This window comes from Sander lucioperca, chromosome 15, assembly GCF_008315115.2.
Source record: "Sander lucioperca isolate FBNREF2018 chromosome 15, SLUC_FBN_1.2, whole genome shotgun sequence".
Classification (NCBI taxonomy): domain Eukaryota; kingdom Metazoa; phylum Chordata; class Actinopteri; order Perciformes; family Percidae; genus Sander; species Sander lucioperca.
The window spans coordinates 14633355-14654754 of record NC_050187.1 but is presented as its reverse complement, the minus strand read 5'-3'; the positions used below and the strand labels follow the sequence as shown (position 1 = coordinate 14654754).

At 41.8% G+C, this 21400-nt stretch overlaps 1 protein-coding gene across 16 annotated transcripts; it reads left to right on the top strand.

Annotated features, from left to right (window-relative positions):
• The first annotated feature begins 564 nt into the window (after positions 1 to 564).
• vit (vitrin) lies at positions 565 to 21392 on the top strand. Of its 16 annotated transcripts, none has more exons than XM_035992149.1 (23): positions 566 to 839; positions 6295 to 6385; positions 6597 to 6662; positions 7355 to 7511; positions 7605 to 7738; positions 7819 to 7896; positions 8554 to 8742; positions 9396 to 9440; positions 9806 to 9844; positions 9936 to 9986; positions 10302 to 10364; positions 10923 to 10985; positions 13114 to 13183; positions 13955 to 14025; positions 14885 to 14947; positions 15543 to 15605; positions 15898 to 15945; positions 16518 to 16583; positions 17222 to 17369; positions 17460 to 17563; positions 18415 to 18641; positions 19031 to 19544; positions 19856 to 21392. In XM_035992149.1, exons 2-23 carry the CDS (start codon positions 6352 to 6354, stop codon positions 20032 to 20034), a joined length of 2472 nt encoding a protein of 823 aa, XP_035848042.1. In that variant the 5' UTR covers positions 566 to 839; positions 6295 to 6351; the 3' UTR covers positions 20035 to 21392. The 16 variants fall into 16 exon arrangements, with proteins under 16 accessions (XP_035848044.1, XP_035848042.1, XP_035848041.1 ...); XM_035992148.1 differs by having other exon boundaries at positions 13114 to 13188; positions 13960 to 14025; XM_031301518.2 differs by having other exon boundaries at positions 13114 to 13188; positions 13924 to 14025.
• Positions 21393 to 21400: the final 8 nt, after the last annotated feature.

The following is a 21400-nucleotide window of genomic DNA, read 5'->3' as shown; positions in this document are numbered from 1 at the left end:
ATCAGCTTCAGCTTAACCATCCATATAGTGCATAATAGCAGCAGCGTGTGTGCCAATCAGCATAAATTAACAGGCTCTCCCTGTTAGAGTAGTTGAGGTTGACATATGACTGTGTGTTGGGGGGGGCTGTTGCAGTGCACATGTACTGTAGACCACAGCAGCAGACAAAAGCCACAAACCCCAAAGTGACAGTGGATGTGACTTAAAGTGTCTGTTTCTCAAACAGGTGTTGATTGGTTTATTTAGTGGAGGAGGGGTGATTACTCTGGTGAGAGTTGACACACTGCTCTTAGTTGATTTATGTCATAGTCAGATGATGGGGTGAGTGAGTTGCAGAAAACATAACCAGAATCATAGCTGGGTTTTCCTCCCTTACATAACAGAAAATATGCAGCTTAAAGTGCCAATATAAAGCATATCCATTCCTTGGGCGAGCTAAAACTATGAATATACGATATGTGTTGGCTGCTTCTGTCCTAAAAAAACCCCCATGTCATACAAACAAAAGGATGCTTGCATGCACTGCTATGCTAGTGCCAGGTCTGTGCATCCTCTCGTGATGGCCCCGGGTTACTGATCTTCTCCTGCTTGGGTGAAGAGAGCTGGGTGCCTGAAGTGGGACGGGCAAAGAGGGGAAACTCTGGCCCCGTCCCGTCCTCCACTTTTAATGAGCGCTCCGATCATGCAGGAGTAGAAGTCCAGGTGGAACAGTTCAGCGCCTGCACACACGCCTGCTGGTCCAAAATTGTTTTTCAATGAAAGAGTAAGGACTCGGGGGGGAAGACTGCGCAAGGAATTACTTTTGTTTTAACTCCTGTAGAACTATTTTACCTTCTCAGGTAAGTTTACCTTCATTGCTCTACGGAGATGAGGATTTTGAACAGAGAGCTACAATTCAGCTCCACATATGAACTGGGGATTTTGTGTTTGCTGCTGCGTGAATACATTTTTAAATGGTGCGTAATTGCGCGTAATTGATTGCGTCCAAGCGAAAAAACTTTCGTAATCAGCTCTGTAAGGAATTTTAACCAACACTGCACGAGGTTTTAGAGTTTTTGTTTTTATTAACTAATGTGTTTTGCAATATATGACTCTGATTCATTTCAGCCGAGCTTGTGAGATTTGACAGCCGGCCCAAATAAGCGTAAATCTGCTTAGATTCAGTGTTTGTTTTACTTTGTAAATGTTTCTTAGTCTTTCGCTCTTTTTTAAGTAAAAAAAACCCTTGCTTTTTATTAAAGTGAGGTTTTTAGCTGAATAAATTCAGCCATGTCATGATCATTCACTCTCAATGCTGATTATAAAACTGATCTGTGGGAAATGATACGTCTTTTATTTATTTATATTTCTGTCCAGCTAGCCCAAGCCTTTATTTTGAAATGACTCATTTTGTGAAATAATAAGCAAACCGGACATTTTTCAGCTTTTATTTTTATTTCTTGCACATTATGTTTGACATTTCTTTGTGTATTCTTTCTGACATTTCTGTATGGTTTGAATGTGCCTGATTAAGCACAGGTGGTCTCTATACATTATATCCAGCAGCAGATGACAGGCTCTGGCTTGCACTTAAGCTGGAGCCAAGAATTAAAGTAATTCAGCCTGTTCTGTGCTTGATAAACAAATACTGTCCCAGCAGCAGCAGAAACAGACCAAAAGGCTACAGAAATGACCTTGTATAGACATGTTGGCTTTCCTGTGTGTCTGATCTCTTCTATGGTTGTTTAGTTGGCTTGTTGCTACAGCACTTGGCACATCTACCATGTTTACAGTACTTTTTTGACACCTGTGAATGCTGGGATTTAACAGTCCCTGGCACTGGGTGTCTGTAAATACTGTCTCACTGCAGGCATGCCATCACTTAGGAACACTGTGAAACTAAGTTCTAGGCAGGTCACAGCACTCAAAAAAGCCTCAGTCCCCAGTTGGTGCTTACACTTGTTGCATTTACACTGGCCACCCCAGCCAAGGAATGTGGGTGTTGCTGAAATAGAGGAAGATTAAAATACATGAAGCTGCATAGCCCTAAAGACCATCATAACTGATGGTAAAGCTGGAGATAATGACATTTTCAATGCATTATCATCAGTGCTTATCAACAACTAAGACTGTGGTGCACCAGTCACAGGTGTGTGGTCTGCCCATGCTTTGAGAACACATTTGTGCTGGTATTTGGAATAGGCACAGGTAGCTACTGTACATCCTGTTTGCATTATAGCCACTGATAGCCTACCTGGTACACTCCTGCAAGGTGTGATTTTCATCCTGCATTATTATTTGCCTGCAGGAGCTGAAAATGTTCATTTCACTGCAACAATAGACCAACAGTCTTTGCACAAATCTGCTGGGCCTTGTAATCCCAGTTAAGGTTGTTTTGTGCATATAATCCACATTGTAGTAAGAATGTTATCCAAATTGAATTGTGCTTTAATTCCTCAAACTATGTGACTGTGTGAGCTGCTGGGTTTGAAAGTAACTGAGCCCCCTACTGCACAGAACCTTTCATCTTTTGCAGTGGCTGTGAAAATCCCTTTGCTTATTTTTTGCAAAGTTTCTCATAGTTATCAACAGTTTGTTTGATTTGTGTACCCACCCAGTAGAAATGAGATGCAGAATATGCTCAACGTGGGGAAAAATAAAGCATTCTGGCAATGCAGAGGCCAGGTAAAGCAGCTCATGCCTTATCTAAAGTTTAGCACATATTTATGCAGGATATAAAACACCTACAGAATGAAAACTACCCTGATTGTGATGTATGGTGGTGGAATCTGAATGCCCTCACATACAGTGGCCGTCTCCAAAGCTATCTGAGCATGTGAAAAGTTATCCCAGATCTTGGTCTATGTTTGTTTATTTTATCCTTTAGTTGAATGTGGGTGAAAGTGTGTGTGTGTGTGTGTGTGTGTGTGTGTGTGTGTGTGTGTGTGTGTGTGTGCGTGTGCAAGTCTCCCCAGGATCTATTATCTAGTGTACAGGAAACTCCCTACAGTGTTTGTCAAAGGATATCATTTGCCCCACATTTCACTGCTCGGAGAAGGAGGCATTTAGAGGCTCACACTGAGAACACAAATTAAGAGGTCTGAAATTATTGTCATTTTTTTGCACATTTCATTTTGTCCAGCAATGATGTCATGCCTCTCTTAGAGGAGTCACTGAACAAAGGCTTCTTTTGGAGTGTTTGTGTGCTAGAAGTAGCTCAATGTCGGAGAACTTGGGGTTCACATTTCAGATTTCCTCGCAGGTGTATGACAGATCAGTTTTGTAGTTTTCATTATCCAGTGAAGTGTGCTGACTCACCTCACATATGCTGCAGGTCTGTCTCCTGTACTGTACATATCTGTCCAAGCTTGTTCTCAGCCTCAGCTTTCTTCCCCCGCGAGGACAAATTGTAGTCCTGACTGTGCAGCAGTGAGCCATCTGCCTGTCAAAGCACAACACTGTGGAAATATCATGTCAGTGCTCATGAATGTCAGATAAAAATGTAGAGCTGCATTATGGAAAGTCCTATCACTGCCAACTGCAGTTATATTCATTTTACCTTAACATGATGTGTTATGTTTGCGGTGTTCATTGACTCAAAAATACCATCATTAGATGAGAAATCATGCACTTCAGTACACAACAAGCACCTTATGCACCAGTTATGTAGAAGCTGCAATAGAGACCTGCGCATGGAAATGGCTGATCGAGGTAACATTTCATTATACTGCACACTCATGTTTAGGAGCCTGACAGGACTGTGATGCTTTATACCAATCAGATAAAGATCCAGCACAGGATGCTATTGTTTAGGAGACAGTTGGTGATTTAATTCTTAAATTTAAAAGGGATGGTTCAATATTTTGTTGAATGCATCTATTCACGTACTTGCAGAGAGTTAGATGAAAAGATTAAAATCAAGCTAAGCTACAGCTAGCAGCTTAGCTTAGCTTAGTTTAGCATCAGAATCAGGGCCAAACCAGTAAGGCTGGCTGTGTCCAAATGTTATAAAATCCAATGGTTAATACAGTTTAGATTTTTTTAAATCAGGACACAAACCAAAGCGTAAAAACAACACATTGTGGTTTTATTATGTGCCAGACTTTTTCATACGGTGGCATTTCTTGGTTAAGCACAGTGAATTCATGGGGTCCTGCTGTCACCTTAACGTTGCCAGGTAACTTGCAAAGACTGCAGTAAGTTACTGCGCCCGTCCAAGTGATAACCTCCCTTAAAACCACAGCTTGCGGTTTTACACTTCTGTTTTTGTATAAATTAAAACAAACTAAATATAACGTTAATTTGTGATCTTTAGAGGAGCTGGTAGGCAGATTTTGTGCCAGGCTAGATGTTGTCCAGTTTCCAGTCTTGCTAAGCTAGGCTAACCGGTTGCTAGCTCTGGGTTCATATTTAGCGTACAGACAGTATTTGTGCCAGACTGCATAATTTGACTTTGGGAAATTGTGAAATGTTTCTGTCACTGCCAATTCCGTGTTCTATGAGTGATTGACTAACTTAATGTGATCAATAAAATATAGGTATTGTATGTATACCTCTGCACTCCAGTTACAATTATCGTGGATAAAAACCAAGCAACAGCCTCTGGTGCTGTCAAATGAAGCCATTGTGGAGTGCCAAAAACTGCAGTTCATTGAGTTGCCACTTGAGGCTGGCTCCAAAAGGGAATCAATCCCCATAGACGCCCATGTTAAAATGCTTAACTTTACAGCAGAATTAAACATTTTTCCAGCCTGGTACAAAAATGGTTTTGGTCTCCCTATAGCTAAGTTCCCCCTCTATGACAATTATAACTTACCTGTTTTGTAATATTCAGGCTTAAAGTTCTGCTTTGAGTGACAGGTGTGCTGCCATCACAGGAGGCGAGCGTAGACTGTAGCCTCAGCTCCATTGACGCTCCACCTATTTGCCCATTTTTGGATTAGCCAATGTCAGGCACTGCCAAGATGGCGACTACATCCATATTTTATACAGTCTATGATAAAACCCCAATAAAGCCTATGACTTATTGCCATTTCTTTTTTTAAAACCTTTATTTATGTTTTGCCCTATTCACACTTACACAGTTATTCACACTCACTGGAGCAGTTGGAGGTTAAAGGCCTTGCTTAAAGGTACCTCACTAGTTGTTTTAAGGTAGAGACTCTCCTCACATAAATGTATCCTCCTGGGATCCAATTGGCGATATTCTACACAGATCGAATAAGACAGGTGTATTTTTACGTTGTATTTTCAATAGTACTACTTCATATTGCTAACATGTACAGTCTGAACTGCATCTGACCATGCCTCAGAGGTCGCTGTATCACATGTTCTCACTTGATCAGATTGAACCTGCTGGTGTGTAGTGGCAGTGACAGACGTGATGCCGCCCTGGAGGGAGGTACAGCAGTCCCCTTTTAACAGGGAGGCCTCAGTCATCACCTCCCGGCTAAGGAGCTCCATCCCACCGCCTCAACAGGAGTAGCTCTCATATTTAGTTCACCTTCCAGCCAGTGTAAGACTTTCTCTGGCTGTCTGTCTTAGTTCAGGCTTTGCTGTTGAGGGCTACACTATCATTACTACAACAGACCTGCAGTGTCTGGAATGAGGTCTTGGCAACCCACTTCTGTTCTTGTTATCACAGGCTTCAACTTTAATTTATGTCTTTACATGGGTAAATCTTTTGAATCAGAATTACAGACACAGAAATAAATGTTCTGTGTACTGTAAACAGACTGTATTTCAAACTGGGATCCATCTTGTTGTGGTTGTCGGTGTTAAACAAAGAAGCCATCTGATTGAACACAGTTCCCCATTCCTTATACATTAAATTGTGTCTGTGTGCTCTTTAATTGAGTCTGACTCCACAGATAGAGGGAGGGCTCTTACATACTGTTTTGTCTCAGCCCAGATGTTTGCTGTGGAGCTTCTGATTGGCAAATACTTTCAGCCTTTTGTAAACCAAATAATTGGAACAAGACACATTGAACTACGCCAAAATACAATCGGTATTTGATCTGACTGATCTTAGAAGTAGGCGAGACAATGTGAGTTATGATGAATGTTTAATTGGCCACTTTTGGCCTTATGGACGCTGGATGAGTCATTCAGCTCTGTGAATAGTTACAGTGCACAGTCTGTCTGCTATTTATCCAAAAATCTCTGGAAAGTGTATCCCAGTGGCACAAGTTTACTCTGTCTTGTTTCTAGCTGACACTCAAAAAAAGTGTCCAAAATTACTTTCAGTGAGTAAGCAGGCAGGAAGCAGGAAATGAGTTTCAGAGGATACATTCTGCTGCTTCTCTTCTCTCTAAGGTTGGGAGGTTAGACAAGGACATCTGGCTGACCTGCTGAAGCAGCACACCATCCATCATGAGCAGAGCATCACTCACTGCCATCTGCCTCGGTGAGCAACCTGTCTGTCTCTCTGCAGGTTTTAAATATATCATCCTCCACAACAATGTTTCATATTTCCAAAATACTCCTTCAGACTCAGTTTTCTGTACATTCATCAAACAGCAGCATCCTCTGTATAGGTCTTGTGTGTACAGTAAACACACCGATGATTATGTTACTTTGTCTGCTATTATGTGAAACTCCCTCTGTCTCATACACAGCGCTCCTCCTCTCCTGTGCTTGCTGGGCCAGGCCTGACGGATCAAAGAACAAGAAACCAAAGCTAGGTAGACATCATCAACAAGCAAGCCTGTAATCTCTGTTAGCCCCAGTGTTATTGTTTCCACTGCAGTCTCTTTTAATTCACTTATTCAAAAAGTCACTTCAAAATGTAAAAACTTCCAATCTTTATTTGGCTGGAAAACATAACAAATAGATCTTATGATATAGAAAACGCACTTTCTGAATAAATCCCAGTTGGCATTGATTTGATACGTACTGAAATGTAGTCATTGGAATTCGGACTATAACTAACAATTGTTGTCATTATCGATTTTTTTTTTTTTTTTGTGATGATTATTTTCTTGATCAATCAATACATCATTTGGCCCATAAAATGCAAGTAAATGTGAAAAATGCCCACCATGATTTCCAAAGTAATGTCATCAAATTGCTTGTTTTATCCAACCAACTCTCCAAAACTTAAAGTGATTCAGTAAACTATCCCATAATAAAAAGAAAAGCTGAACCTACGCAAAAAGTTAGTTATTTGCAAAATAACTGAAACAATTATTTGTTTATCAAAATAGTTGCAGATATTATTTATGTAAACTGACTAATTTATTAATTGACTAATTGTTTAAGCTCTAATTGCACTGCTGTCGAAACAATGGTAATACGTAACTTCAACATCTAACTGTCTAATATCCTGTCTTCAACCATCTTGCTCTACTTCTTCTTCTTGTTCTTCCCTCCACAGTTGTTCCAGCCATAGAGTGTGATGTCAGAGCAGGAAAGATCAATCTCCCAGAGTTCATAGTCAAATGTCCCTCACAATGTAAGGAGACAAAGCAGCAAGTCTATGGGACAGGCGTGTTCGCCTCCATCTCCAGCATCTGCAACGCAGCCATACACAGGTTAACAATAGTAGTGATGAATGTGAGACATCTTTATGGCAGTCAAAATAGTCTTTTATCAGTAATATCTGATAACACATTCTGTATCCACAGTGGCGTCATCACCAACACAGGAGGGAAGGTGATAGTGAGGAAGATGGCCGGGCAGAACATCTACAAAGGCAGTAATGCCAATGGAGTGCGCTCTCTGTCTCTACCTAAGTGGAGGGAGTCGTTCGTTGTCTCAGGTATTAATGATGAAATTAACAATGTTAAACACAGTTCTTTAGAGTTGGCCCTCCAACCAGATGGTTTTATTTTGTTTCAGTGGGGAAGCCCAAGAAAGGAGTGATCTACCCATCTACTCTGGACTACGTCCCCTCAAGACCAACCTACGTGAAAACAAGTGAGAGGAGGGTTATTTTTACACAAGTATCGTGCATCTTTTATGTGAATATGAATTTTGGTGCATTAAAATCAGTTTGTCATTGAGTGGATTGACAGATCCCTGGTGTTTCACAATGATAGGACATCTAATTAGGACCCAGTAAGCACTGATTTGGTGATTTGGAATTCAAAAAACTGTGTAGACATGTTAGTTCAAACTGAGAGAAATTTGGTTAAAACATTAAAGGTTTTTAGATGTCTAGACAACATATAATCATTATTTCCACAGCATTTTTCATTCACTATTATCTTATAGTTAGGACATTTTCACATTAAAATCTAGCTATTGAAAAGCTGCTGAAACAAAGGTTAATTGAAAGGTGGACATCTAAAAACTTTTACTTTCCAAGCAATGTTTGCCCAGTTTTAACCCAGACATTTTGACGTCTTTCGGTTTACAAATCACCAGATAAGTGTGTTCTGGGGACAAAGTTACTACAGAGACGTCCCTGCACTTGAGTATGGCATGTTGAACTTCGTTGAATGAGGAGTCAGAGTGTTGCAGTCTGGTGAAGAATGTCAAGAATGCTTAACAACACAGCAGTTACTGTAGACGCTCTTCCTCCCCATCCATCCATCTTATACAAGACTGCCTTAATTTATCATCTCCTTTCAGGTCAAAAGGAGGTCAAATCCCCTGCGGTCACCACAGCGCTGCCTATGACAATAACACCTGAACCCACCACAACTACAACACCTGAACCCACCACCACCACACTGGCTACCACCACAACCACCACTACACCTCCACCACCACCGACTACTACCAAGCCTCGAGCTGCTGTGCATAAAGTCAGGGATGCAGGTGATTTAAACAACCACCCACATCATTTCTGCATCTAAACGTACATTCACAAAAAGCTAATTCTTTCTTCTAAATCAATGGATCCATGTATGTTATGTGCAGGATTGCATATTTACTTGGATGCAGGATGCTGTTAATGATCCAGTAATACCAATCCACACAGAAGATCCACTGCAGCAAGTGTGTCTCCTAGCGGACATCTTACTAACATTAGCAGCTTGTAACTAGAAATGCGTGTTTGCCAGAACAAGCTTTCATTTGTGTGAAACTGAGTGATGAAGACGAATGATTGCAGCTTGTAATTTCAAGTCACAACTGCAATTATGACAAATTACAGCTGGTCTGTGATGAAGTTAGCATGATGCTGCTCAGCTGCTTGACTGACTTTACTGTACACTTGATCACCAGACCTTTCATCACTCTTATTAAATGACAACATTATCAGACGGTAATCACTGTGAGTCATCTGCACTGTTTTTGGATAGAAATGCAGTAACAGTGAGTAGACAATACAGCAATATCTTAAGGTATGTGTGTAAATGAGATGGGCTCTCTGCCAGACAACCTCCCACCCGTCTCTTTCTCCTTCATTTTCTGTAACATTATCTCTCTCCTCTCCATACTGGCACCCCATTTGTCTTTCTTTTATCTAGGCAGCAGTCACCCATACCTTGCCTCTGTGGCAGCCGCAAGTTCAAGTAAGTGAAGCAAAGCAAAGGAAAGAGGGGTCAACACTGTTTTTTTTTGTTTTTTTTGGTGGCATGAGAGGGTGTTGCTTTAGACTGGGATGTATGCAGGAATACGTGTTTACATCAAGCTAGGATTAATCACGTATTCTGTATTAAAGGTATCAGTTGTCCTGCTTTCAAAGCAAGTTTGTCATTATGAATTGCACAACTTGTGTATTTAATAATGGAAATCTGTTCAGTCCACTTGTTTTAAGCCCAAAACTTAAAACAGTAAGGCCATGACTTTGTTGTATTTGCTACATTTGCATCTAATTTACATGAAAAAAACATTTTGTCTAAATTTGCCTACACTGTTATTCTCAACACTGGGATAGGACAATCACAGAATGGTCAAGGAAAGAGTCCCAGCCAAGGTATGTCTTTACTCTCACTGATTCTGCAGCTCTTGAAAAGTCCTTTACACCACATATAACAATTTAACTAAACCCTGGCATTTCTTCAAAGTACTCAGAGGAAGTGCCTATCCGAATAGATTCCCACAACGTGCCAGTGCAGGTAAACCAAGCTTTAATCTTCCTGATGTGTCATTTTTGTTTTCTACCTTAACCAGAGATTGCCTCAACATTTGATCTTTGCTCTATCTTTCTTTTGTACTGATATACGTGTACTCTGCATGGCTGTATGTGCACAGCTGCTTCAAAAGACTAGTTTTCTAACACACGGCCAGACCAGATTGTTCTGGAGAAGCCCAACTTCTGTTCTGTTGTCTTTCCAGGTCAATTTGTAACCCAATGTTTTGTGCAGATAAAAAAGAGGAGTGTTATTTTCATGTTGTCTCGTTATACGTTTGTCTTTCAATCTTGGTCCCAGGCCTGCGCAGACCAGAGGCAGGGGCAACCGTCAGGAGACAGCCATCCTCTCCAGTTGGTCCAGGTAAGCCTCATCACTAACACACACACACACACACACACACACACACACACACACATATTCAGAGTAACAAATAGGTAGACATGGTGGGACTGACAGGGAATGTGGGCCAGGGGCAGCACAGGGGACAGATGTCTTTGTTGGAACAAGAATCCAGGAGACCTAGACCTCTGTAAGTCTGACCCTCGTATCCACACCCATAAACCCCTGTGATCTTCACCCCAGGGTCACCACTAACCCCCTCCATCAAGCAGCTCAGCTAACATTCCTCTCACGATAGTCACTGTTCTCTGTCATCAGGCACATCCTCTTATTCATGTTTTCATTTCACGAGATGAAAAGAGGCAAATAAGGCCGAGTTAAGGCATGTAAATACGCCCAGCATATATCCCTTTGTTTTTGATATCATGCTGCGGAGAAAATGCCTTCAAGTTCACTCAAAGCAAAACAGCTGGGCTGCATTTGTGGATGGAGCCCCCGAACTGAAGCTCTCTTCTGTCCCCCTTCTCCCTCCTTTTCCTCTCTTATTTCTATCTGCCTGTTTCTCATTGCAACAAACAGCTTTTAACAGGGTTCAGCCGGCTCCGCCCGAGCGGACTCCAACCATGAGCCAGTCAAACCCCGGTAAGTATCTCCAGACCCTGAAACTGCAATAGCAGACGCAATCACTGACGTAGTGAAGTCGGCAGGTTGGATCAAACAGCAGTTGGAACAACTAGGGCCATAAAACCCTGGTTGAAATGTTTTATAAAGCAGCACTAATGTTTACCCTCTGTGGGATGCTGTGGTTCAATGCGTGGCCAGTCCTCTATAAACGACGAGCAGGAATACAATTGCATACTTTCACTCAACCCAACGTAAAAAAAATGAGCAGTGAGTATGTTGATACGCCCCAGAGATGGGCGACAATGTGATTTCATCGTCCTGAATTTCATCTTGCGCCGTATCTCCACTATTCTGAGACAGCAGCAAACTCTCAACTCTCTCTTTTAGATAAGACCACGATGAGAAACACGCTCTGTCAGTACTGTAATAACATCTTGTGACAGATTCCATCTGGTCTGGCCTCTTCCCCTCTCTTGTAAATGCTTGCAGAGAGGGAAATAGAGATGAAAGCAGCAGCACCAAGTGGCCCGGTGCTGCTCCCAGAGAGACGTATGACCCGATCCACAGCGCAGCAGGATCTGGGTCCACTCTCCAGCCTGTCAAGAATAGAAAGCTCTCGCCATTTAAACCAGGATAGGTTTGGGTTGCTGGAGAATGTGCTTTTGTTTTTGCTTGTGGAATGCAAAACCATAGATCACTAAAATTAGACAGTTAGAGTTATATCCATTTAAATGATGGTTGATTGTATGATATGTCTAAAATGCCGTCTCAGCTGAGCTGTTTTAAGCTAGTGCATCATTTATCTGACTAACGTGTTTCTGCTGAGAGTGTGTAAAGTTTCTGATCAGTGCAGAGAACAGTTATTCAGATCAGTAGCTTGTGGATAATAGAGTGATACTTAATTGAACCCTTAGGGGAATTCTTTAGGCTTGAGGTCAGAGGTCAGAGGTGAGGATCAGCTACACAGTAGCGCCCCTGGAGCCGCCACAGATTCAGTGTCTTTCTCAAGGACACTCCAGCAAGGTGGATGCTTGCTGACTTTGGAGTTTATGAGTTGAAGGGTTTTCTCCCCTGACACTTTGCCACCCTGCTGCCCCAAACAGATGTTCGAAAATTATTGCTCAGCTTTCTGGAAATGTTACGATGCAGTTTAGCCTTGCATTTGCAATGAGATATGCCCAGGTTCATGAAAAACCTATAAAACATGTTACAATTTTGTACGTTGGTGTTGAAATGCAATCAAATTTGCTTTATGACTTTCAGAGAAATTGCATACATAACCAACACTCCTGCAAATATATTGTAGACTGAGCTACAACCCAAGGTGCTCTGACCTTCTGGCCGCAGTGACCACTGGAATGGCTATGATCAGGAGAGTTAAACTCAATCCTTTTAAAGCACCTGTTTCATCAGAAAAAATAACCACACTGTCTGCTGTGTAGTGCTGGGCCTTTGACCAGCAGCAGATTAGGCTAATCTCTGCGTCCTACTATCTACACTGTCCCTAGTTTGACACCAACTTTAGAATAATACTCCCACGCTTCACTGGGCCGCTGGCTGGGCTCTCCCAGCCTGTCCCGGTCAACAAAGGCCCTACGCACTAGCTGCCACTGGATGGGAACCTGGCTGTGTGTTTGTATTAGCTACCCATCCACCTCAGGGAGGGGTTAACTGAAGTGTGTTGTCATGGCTTAGTCAGTGTAGACGGATACAATGCACTGTTATGGCTTTGCTCAGCTATTTAGGCTTCTAGTGGTCAATCACATTTCAATTTACCTCGAGCCATGCAAGAGTCTGGCCAATTAAAGTGTCTGATGGTTTTGCCACGTTACAAGTCAAAAACGTTGAGTCTTTGTGAAAAAATTGTGATCCAAGAGCAGCAGGTAGAAAACAGAGAGTTGGGCTTCCTCTGTGTCTCTATCCTGAAAGAGTTAGGCTGAACTTCACTAAAACAACCCCTAGTTGCTTAGCCCCTGTCTGTCTGTCTGTCTGTCTGTCTGTCTCTCTGTCTGACTACTGTATTACTGTCTGACTCGAGGCTGAACATCTTGTGCATACCCCACTAATAACGTGGAAAGTTTAGTGGAGGTCACAAGTATGCTCCCCCTTGATGCTTAACCCAGCTTTCTAATCTTCCCCTGCACAGCTTTTCCCAGAAGGGATTGGGCACCTCCCTCCTTTCCTCGTCCTGATTGGTTCCCTGGAGCTCGACAACCAGCAGGTACTAAATACAAAATAGATCATCCTCCTTCAACAATTCATAAGCTTTTTCTAATACAAATGTAAATATTTTGTATATCGCTCAAACTGATTAAGGTAAGACTGGTATGGGTGCAATTATTAAGATAAATCTAAGCTTTTGATGTACTAATCCAATGCCTATTAAATAGCCTAATGAATATATTAGAATTAGAATTCTCACTTGTAGTCAGAAACAATTTTGTAAGTTTGTCTCATCTCGCAGCCTAATCTATGGTGATCAATACAAGTGAACCATAGAGGAGCTACTTTGGAAGTCAGTTTTGCAATGAAGCATGTCATGTTGCAAATAAATGACTGAATAAGACAAGTTATGGTCCCAAACACACTTTGCATCACACCATTAGAATAAGGTGTCAAGTGTTAAATGTGGGATACTTTGATTGTATTAACCTCTACTTTAATGTCTGTCAAAACAAGATAAGATAAAAGAGTCTACAACTGTACTTTAACCCAGCGGCGCTTCCAGCTAAATGCTAACGACAGCATGTTAACATTCCTTTTACAACGTGGATGTATTAAGAGCAATTATTCTTCCTGTAATACATTCATCTCTACATTCATGCAGGTAGAATGTTTACCATGTTCACCATCTTTTTCAGTTTACTATGCTAACATTAGCTAATTAGCACTAAATACAAAGTGCAGCAGAGGCTGATGGGTGTGTCATTAAGCACCCTAAATGTAACCCTTGTAGTTGCTGATGCCTCCACCTTCTCTGCTGTACATTCAGACGTTAGTTATGCAGCTCCAGACTCAGGATACACGTGGAGTGAGACGGACACACCTGAGATTACGGGTAAGTAAGTCTAAGGCAGCACAACAAGACAGTTTGGTGTGCACTGCCCCCCTTCATAGCGACAGGTTACTACACCTTGTATCCATTGATGTTGCATGTGCAAACATGGCATGCTTATGTGTGACTGATACAGTGAGGTATCTGCTGACCATGTATGTTTTTAATTGGCTCCATCTGTAAGTACATGCAAATTGTCTCTCAGGACAAGGGCGTAGGTTTTGTTTCAACATTGGGGGGGGGGGGGACATTATGTTGAAATGTTGTGCGTCACACAATATTTCCTCAATTCTGGCGGATTTTTGGGCCTTTTCTGCATCAAAACCTTCTGCATATTCAAAAATCATGTACATCTCAATAACAAATCTGTTAGAGAACGAGACCTTGTTAAAGCCAGACGCTCCAAAGTTTAAAGCGCCATGAAAGACAAAAAAAATCACATCTTTATTTTTCACACTCCTGTTGTGTTCTTTAACACCCCCAAGGTAGCACAAGTAGACACAAGCAAATCCACTGCACCCCCTCCCCACACACACACACACACACACACACACACACACACACACACACACACACACACACACACACAAAATCTACGCCTATGTCTCAGGACATTGTCTTTACATGCCATCTGCCTGCCATATGAGAGAAAGTGTGGAAGAGACGAGCATAGGGCAGGTTTATAGTGTTTGCATGTGAGAGAGAGACACTGTGAGTGATAATTCTGCACAAAGGTGTTGTTTTCACTGGTATGAGATTGGTTGGGGAAAATACGTGACCAATCACAACCATGGAAATGTGTGCTTTTCCCTCTGAAATTCATTGTGGGAATACTAACAGGTTTCACAACATCCTCCTCTAGCTTGGGATCAAAGGCCTGATATCTCAGAGTATGAGCGCTGGTTTTATAACTTTGGACCGTACCGTAAGTGTTTTTCTATTCTATTTACTTTGAACTAACAGGCCTTGGGGTTCAGGTCTTATATTGTCATATGTATGGGTTGTGATTCTGCAGATGTAAAACCTATTTTCTCATAATGACACAACGTCCCAGAAATGACCACACTCTCATGTTCCCAATTCATTTTCTGACACAGGACTAGTTTCATGTCTTTTTTTTTTGTTTAATTGAAATTAGTGTTACTGTCATTAACTCCCGGCAAGAATATAAGTGTATTTCCCAAAATGCTGAACTACATTTGATTTGTTTTTAGTCACAGTCTTAACACTAGAAAATACAAACCACTTACAATATGGCCCATTGACAAGACACAAAAGAGCATGCAACAAAACCTTACTTCCAGATTACAGGCCATGGTTCCATCTGTTTGATGACACAGCCGTGCCTGGTTTGGAAAACTGAGTGGCCAAGCCATTTCCAGAGTGCACCACAAAAATACCACCACACATCCAACCAAATGACATGGAGCGGATGGGAGCAGGCTGTAACACCATGGTGCGTTTACATTTGTTTCATGTGTGTCACAGTCTGTTGTCACTGAAAATGTCTTTACTTTTAGTGCCTCGCTCCACTGACTCGGATGGCAACCGTAAAGTGCCATTGGATACAACCCATACTAGAGGTAAGCAGTGGTTACCATGGCTACAAACAGATTGGGCACATCATATAGCATCTATAAAGCAATCCTACTTTTTCATCGTCATTTGCTCTGCTATTCAGTAAGTTGTGAGTTTTCCCCAACTGCTGCTGTTTTCTTATTATGAGTAGAGCTTACAAAAAAAGATGCAATATTTTCCATTTCATGACAAAAGACATTAACCTTTTGGTGTAGCTAACATGGTGAGTGTTGTTATTTAGTGCTTTTTGTGGTAGAAATGTGCTAATGCTGAGCTTGTATGATATCATCTATGCAGTGGAGCCAGTGGATGCCTGGAAGCCAGATGCAAACCTTTATGAATCAGGTGAGATAGCTTGCACTACTGCACTACTACTTTTCTGCCCCCTAAAACAGTCACTTTACCAGTAAGTCATCAGTTCGGACTGTACAAATAAAACCAAGGCTATCCAAGGAAAAGCATCTGGGTTTGTGCTCAGCCTGTAATTGAAGGGATTTGGAGTCAAAGTCAAATGGCATGGTTGCTTGAGGATAAAATCAGTTCCTGTTTGGCATAATTTTTGCCACAACAAATACTGGCTAGGGACGTGATCTCTGGAAAGTGGACAGCTGCGAATGTGCCATGTTTAATGGATATTTTTACCAAACAAACCTAGACCTTTTGTCTTGCTTTGTAGTGAGAGAGTAGGACATTTAGGAATACATAAATTCCAACACATGATTAAATTGCCTTACAGGTTGATAAGGTTATGACAGTCAATTATGATTTTCTTTCCACCATCCCTTTTAAATGCCACGTGATTTCAATGATTAGTGAAATGCATGAAAAGTCTTCTTTATAGTATAAAGCCTTAAAAAGCAGATTTCAGCAGAATTCAAAACTTTGCTGTAAAGACGTGTTTGTATCTTGATTTTCAGGCTTCAACGTGAGGGAGCAGGAACCTGTACCCAGAGCACCTGAGCCTGTGTCACAGGGAGACCCAAGTATGTCCCTCATGCTTCTTTAAAGCCACTTATGTTTGATTATTGCATCTCTTAAATTACAAATTATTGCCTACAATTTTGACAATCCTGGTAAAAATTGGGCCAGAGCATTCATTTCAGTGTCCCTGTGTCAAAACCTGTGGCGTGAATTAAAGGTACTGATAACATTTTCTCATGAACAGTCATGTTTACATTCAGTGTTTCTCACCAAAACACATTGTATGTATCTCTGATGCTTAACAAGTTTTTTTTTTCCCCTCATAATACATTTTTACACAATTTTAGAAATGTGCTACCAGTGGTCAAAAACTCCACAGGGTGGGCACCTGGGTAGCTCATCTGGTAGAGCGTGCACCCATATACAGAGGCTCAGTCCTCGATGCAGTGGCCACGGGTTCGGTTCTGACCTGCGACCCTTTGCTGCATGTCATTCAACCTCTCTCTCTCCTTTCATGTCTTCAGCTGTCCTATCCAATAAAGGCCTAAAATGCCACACAAAAAAATCTTTAAAAAAAACAAACTCCAAAGGGTGCCCTTTAACGTCTGTCACATTGACTTTTCTTCTACTAATGCTGCAGGGTGTCAAAGTCGAACATTTTCAATTTGCTGTAACCCTGTGGTGTGTCCTGTTTTTGCAGATTGTAAGGTGGACCTGGCCTTCCTGATGGATGGGAGCTGGAGCATTGGGAAGAGGCGCTTTAAGATCCAGAAAGACTTCCTGTCTGAGGTGGCTCAGACCATCAACGTGGGTGTGGCTGGACCCATGATGGGTCTCATCCAATACGGGTAACCTCACAGTTCCTGTTGTGTCACTCACTCAATGTACCATTTTTAGATAAGAAAACATAATGCGATTGCTTGTTGTTTTGTCTGAAGGGATGACCCTGTGACCGAGATCAGTCTGAAGTCTTACTCCAACTCCAGAGAGGTGAAGTCAGCCATAGAAAAGATTGCGCAGAAGGGAGGCCTCTCCAATGTAGGTGAGTGACCTGCTGTTAGATGCCAGCTACTGTAAATGCCTATACACAAAAGTGTGAAAGTAAAAGGGATGCAATTATCGCATGGTTTACTAGCCAGGCACATTTTCACATGCAAGGATAGAATTAAATCTAAATCTGCTGTGAGACACTGTTAGCTAAATTATAGTCCTGCTTCTCAAAGCTGTGTTTTTCCCTCTGCTCTGACCAAAAAGCTTTTGGTTTTACCAGCCCATGGGGGTCAGCTTTCAGAAGGCAAGTGCTGTTTTTCTGCTTTGGTTGGTGCGTCAGCATCATGCATCCACTGCCACATGTGTCTTTATGACTTGCTAAATTTTGCATTCACGTACAAATAGTGCTGTTTGTGTTTTCCCAGAAGTGCTCTCTAATCATACAACAGCGTGAGTGGTTGTAAAAGCCTCTACAGTCCCCAACAGAGGCTCTCCTGTTCTGCTATCGTTCAGACCACCGATAAGACTATGGCAGATTAAATGATGGGATGTCACTATTTTTGTGATGATATACAGTTAAAGCAATGCTCAGAGACGTGTATATTTGTACACAGGCATTTTATTTAGATGGTTGCTTCCGCACATACTGGTTAGGAAATAAATACATCTTCCCAAAAAAATCTCAATCCACTGAATGTACATAATGAGCACTTTCAAAAGTACATATTTTTTGTTTCATTTCATACTCTACAGTCTATGTGTATTTTAATTTATTTGTACTTTGTGAACAACAGATTGGTTCTTCTCTCGAATGCATTCCTGCCTTTCAACCACAGACTTGTATAGAAAGTGGACGTAGCATCATTTTAACCTTCTCCCTGCTGCCCCCTGGTGCACTAATAGGAAAGGCCCTCTCCTACATCAACAAGCACTACTTCAGTGATGTCAATGGAAACCGAGGCGGAGCTCCTAACGTGGCCGTGGTACTGGTGGACGGCTGGCCCACAGACAAGGTGGAGGAGGCGTCTCGGCTCGCTCGGGAGTCCGGCATCAACATATTCTTCGTCACTATCGAGGGCGCTGATGACAACGAGAAACAAAACCTGGTTGAGACCAACTTTGTTGACAAGGTGGGGGTATTGTCACAGAGGTGTGTCAGTTTGAAACAAAGTGGGTCCTTCATTAGGGGTGTTGAAATTAATCATTGCATCGATGCATCCCGATGCGAACCTGGACGATTCTGCATCGATGCATGCTGAGGATGTTACCTGTTCATTTTCCGGTCGCTGCTTTTTTGTCTTTTTTAAGATCAGATACACTAAAAAGAGGAGTTCATACATATCTGACCGCTTGAATTTGCTGATGAAAACCATGTGTATTAATATATAATAAATTTGAGGAGGTGGCGCATCGTGATGCATCGTGATATCGAATCAATTTGAATCGTTGACAGGATAATCGTAATTGAATCGAATCGTGACACCAGTGAAGATTCATACCCCTATCCTTCATCCCACAGGCTGTGTGTCGGACAAACGGCTTCTTCTCCCTGCCCGTGGCCAGCTGGTTTGCTCTGAGGAAGGCCGTGCAGCCCCTGGTGAAGAGAGTGTGTGACACAGACCGCCTGGTGTGCAGCAAAACCTGCCTCAATGCCAACGACATCGCCTTCGTCATCGACGGCTCCAGCAGTGTTGGAACTGGCAACTTCCGCACGGTGCTGCAGTTTGTGGCCAACATCACGCGGGAGTTTGAGATTTCTGACACCGACACACGGGTCGGAGCTGTGCAGTACACCTACGAGCAGAGGCTGGAGTTTGGCTTCGGCCAGTACAACAACAAGGCCGAGCTGTTGAACGCCATCAAACGCATCAACTACTGGAGCGGCGGGACCAGCACTGGTGCTGCCATCACCTACGCCGCAGAGCAGCTTTTCAGCAAATCCAAACCCAACAAACGCAAGATCATGATTGTCATTACAGATGGGCGCTCCTATGACGATGTCAGGGCGCCTGCACTGGCTGTCCATCGCCAAGGTTAGAGGTCAAGATTTTAGACATTTTAGGCAGATACGGTCAAGTCAATCAGTGATTATTTCCTTGCAGTTATAAAAGATTTTCAAAACTCATTGAATAAAATAAAAAAAGCATAATCCCCTAATCTAAAATTTGATTTTTTTAAGTTCTTTTTGGATGAAAAAAGACCAGAATCAACAATATCATTATACAAAAAGTAGTTTCCTCCTGTGTGTGTCAGTCCACAGTGAGGTGTCATGTAGTTTGTGTTTGATGTGACAAACATGTGAGGTCTGTGTGTGTGTAATCTGTTGTCCCTTCCTGTGATCTAGGTGTGATCGCCTACTCCATCGGCATTGCCTGGGCAGCCCAGGATGAGCTGGAGTACATCGCCACGGACCCAGACAAGGAGCACTCCTTCTTTGTTGATGAGTTCGACAATCTCTACAAATTTGTACCCAAGATCATCCACAACATCTGCCAGGAGTTCAACTCCCAGCCCAGAAACTGAAGACAGGACAGGTGGAGGGGAGGTGTAGAGAGGGACATCTTGATCTTGGGCTGTTTTAACAGAACACTGATGGTAAATGTACTCACTCTGTTGCCCAGATGGCCGCGCTGGATTGGCTGCAGCGCCCCATATTTGAACAGGGAGGGGTTTTGAATTTAGGTGAGGATTGTGGGTTTGGAAAAAACAAAATCTCAAAGTGAATCTTAAAGTGAATCAGCATTCGGTCCCAAATATGCAGATGGTGCATTCAGATCATTCATGTCACAGTGACGTACTCATACTGACATCTCATGTATACTGTGGTGCCAGTTGTTCTCTGTTGGTGCCATGAAGAGAACAGAGTATTCCTAATCCTTTAATTATCGTACTAATAAGTCACCCTTTATAAAGTGTTTATAAGTTATAACAAAGGGTTTTATAAATGCTAATACATCATTTCCTAATCAGTTAGATTCCATAAATCTCGCCTTACAGTAGATCCTTCTCTGGCATTAAAGCTTAGAGCTTTAAAGCTCCAATGTGCAGTTTTACCTCTGTCCTTCTGGAAAAGAGCATTCAGACCAAAATTCATTAATTATCAACTTTTCAGAGTTTACTAACTGCACATTTGATGGATTGAATTTGTAACTACAAGCTTGTAAAAGCACACGACATGCTGGAGGAGCCAAAGGGATTTCTGGCAACCCTAAAGTTAAAGCCCTCAAGTACAACTCACAGGACCTTTACAAAGGGTTCCTTATTAGGAAGTGGTGCCAAACATAAAGCTACCTTACTGGGATATGGTTCTTGCAGAGAAATGTCGATTTAAAGCATGCCTAGCACTTCCTCTTATGGCTTAGCATATTTCATTAACTTAATAATATGGTGCTTTTTATACAATTCTCTGTAAAGATGATATACCTTCTTAGAATTGGTGCATTTTAATCTTCCTAATAGGAGATTTTTTTGATAGTAGGGACATTGTTAAAGTTCCTCTCAAAGACTATGGTGCTGATATTGCTGTTGGTATGAGTGGTAGTTGAACTGAAGCGTATGTGAAAGGCAAATCAACAACATGGAACAAAGAAGTGGACTTGTGTGTGAAAAGTGAGGAAAGAAGAGCTTGTATATCTTTGTACAGAGTGATGGCAGATCATAAATGTGCTTCCACACAATTCATCTCTTTACTCGTTTTCTAACAGTGTGGTTGCTTCTGACATTGCAGGCATTTCTCAGTTTTGTTGAAAGAGTATTTATGATGTTCTTCCTGTTATATCCTGTTTGTACATATGCATATTAAAAGCCTTTCGCTAATAATGTTCATAATTGATCAATATTTGTTTGCAATTTATAATAAAAGAAAATGAAGACAACTTAAAGTGGCTGT

Bases quoted from the DNA above. Each gene is read 5' to 3' on its own strand.
- vit (XM_031301518.2), top strand. From the start codon at position 6,352: ATGAGCAGAGCATCACTCACTGCCATCTGCCTCG. The intron at 15,946-16,517 runs GTGAGATAGCTT...CTTGATTTTCAG, and splicing joins TGCAAACCTTTATGAATCAG to GCTTCAACGTGAGGGAGCAG. The intron at 16,584-17,221 runs GTATGTCCCTCA...CTGTTTTTGCAG, and splicing joins TGTGTCACAGGGAGACCCAA to ATTGTAAGGTGGACCTGGCC.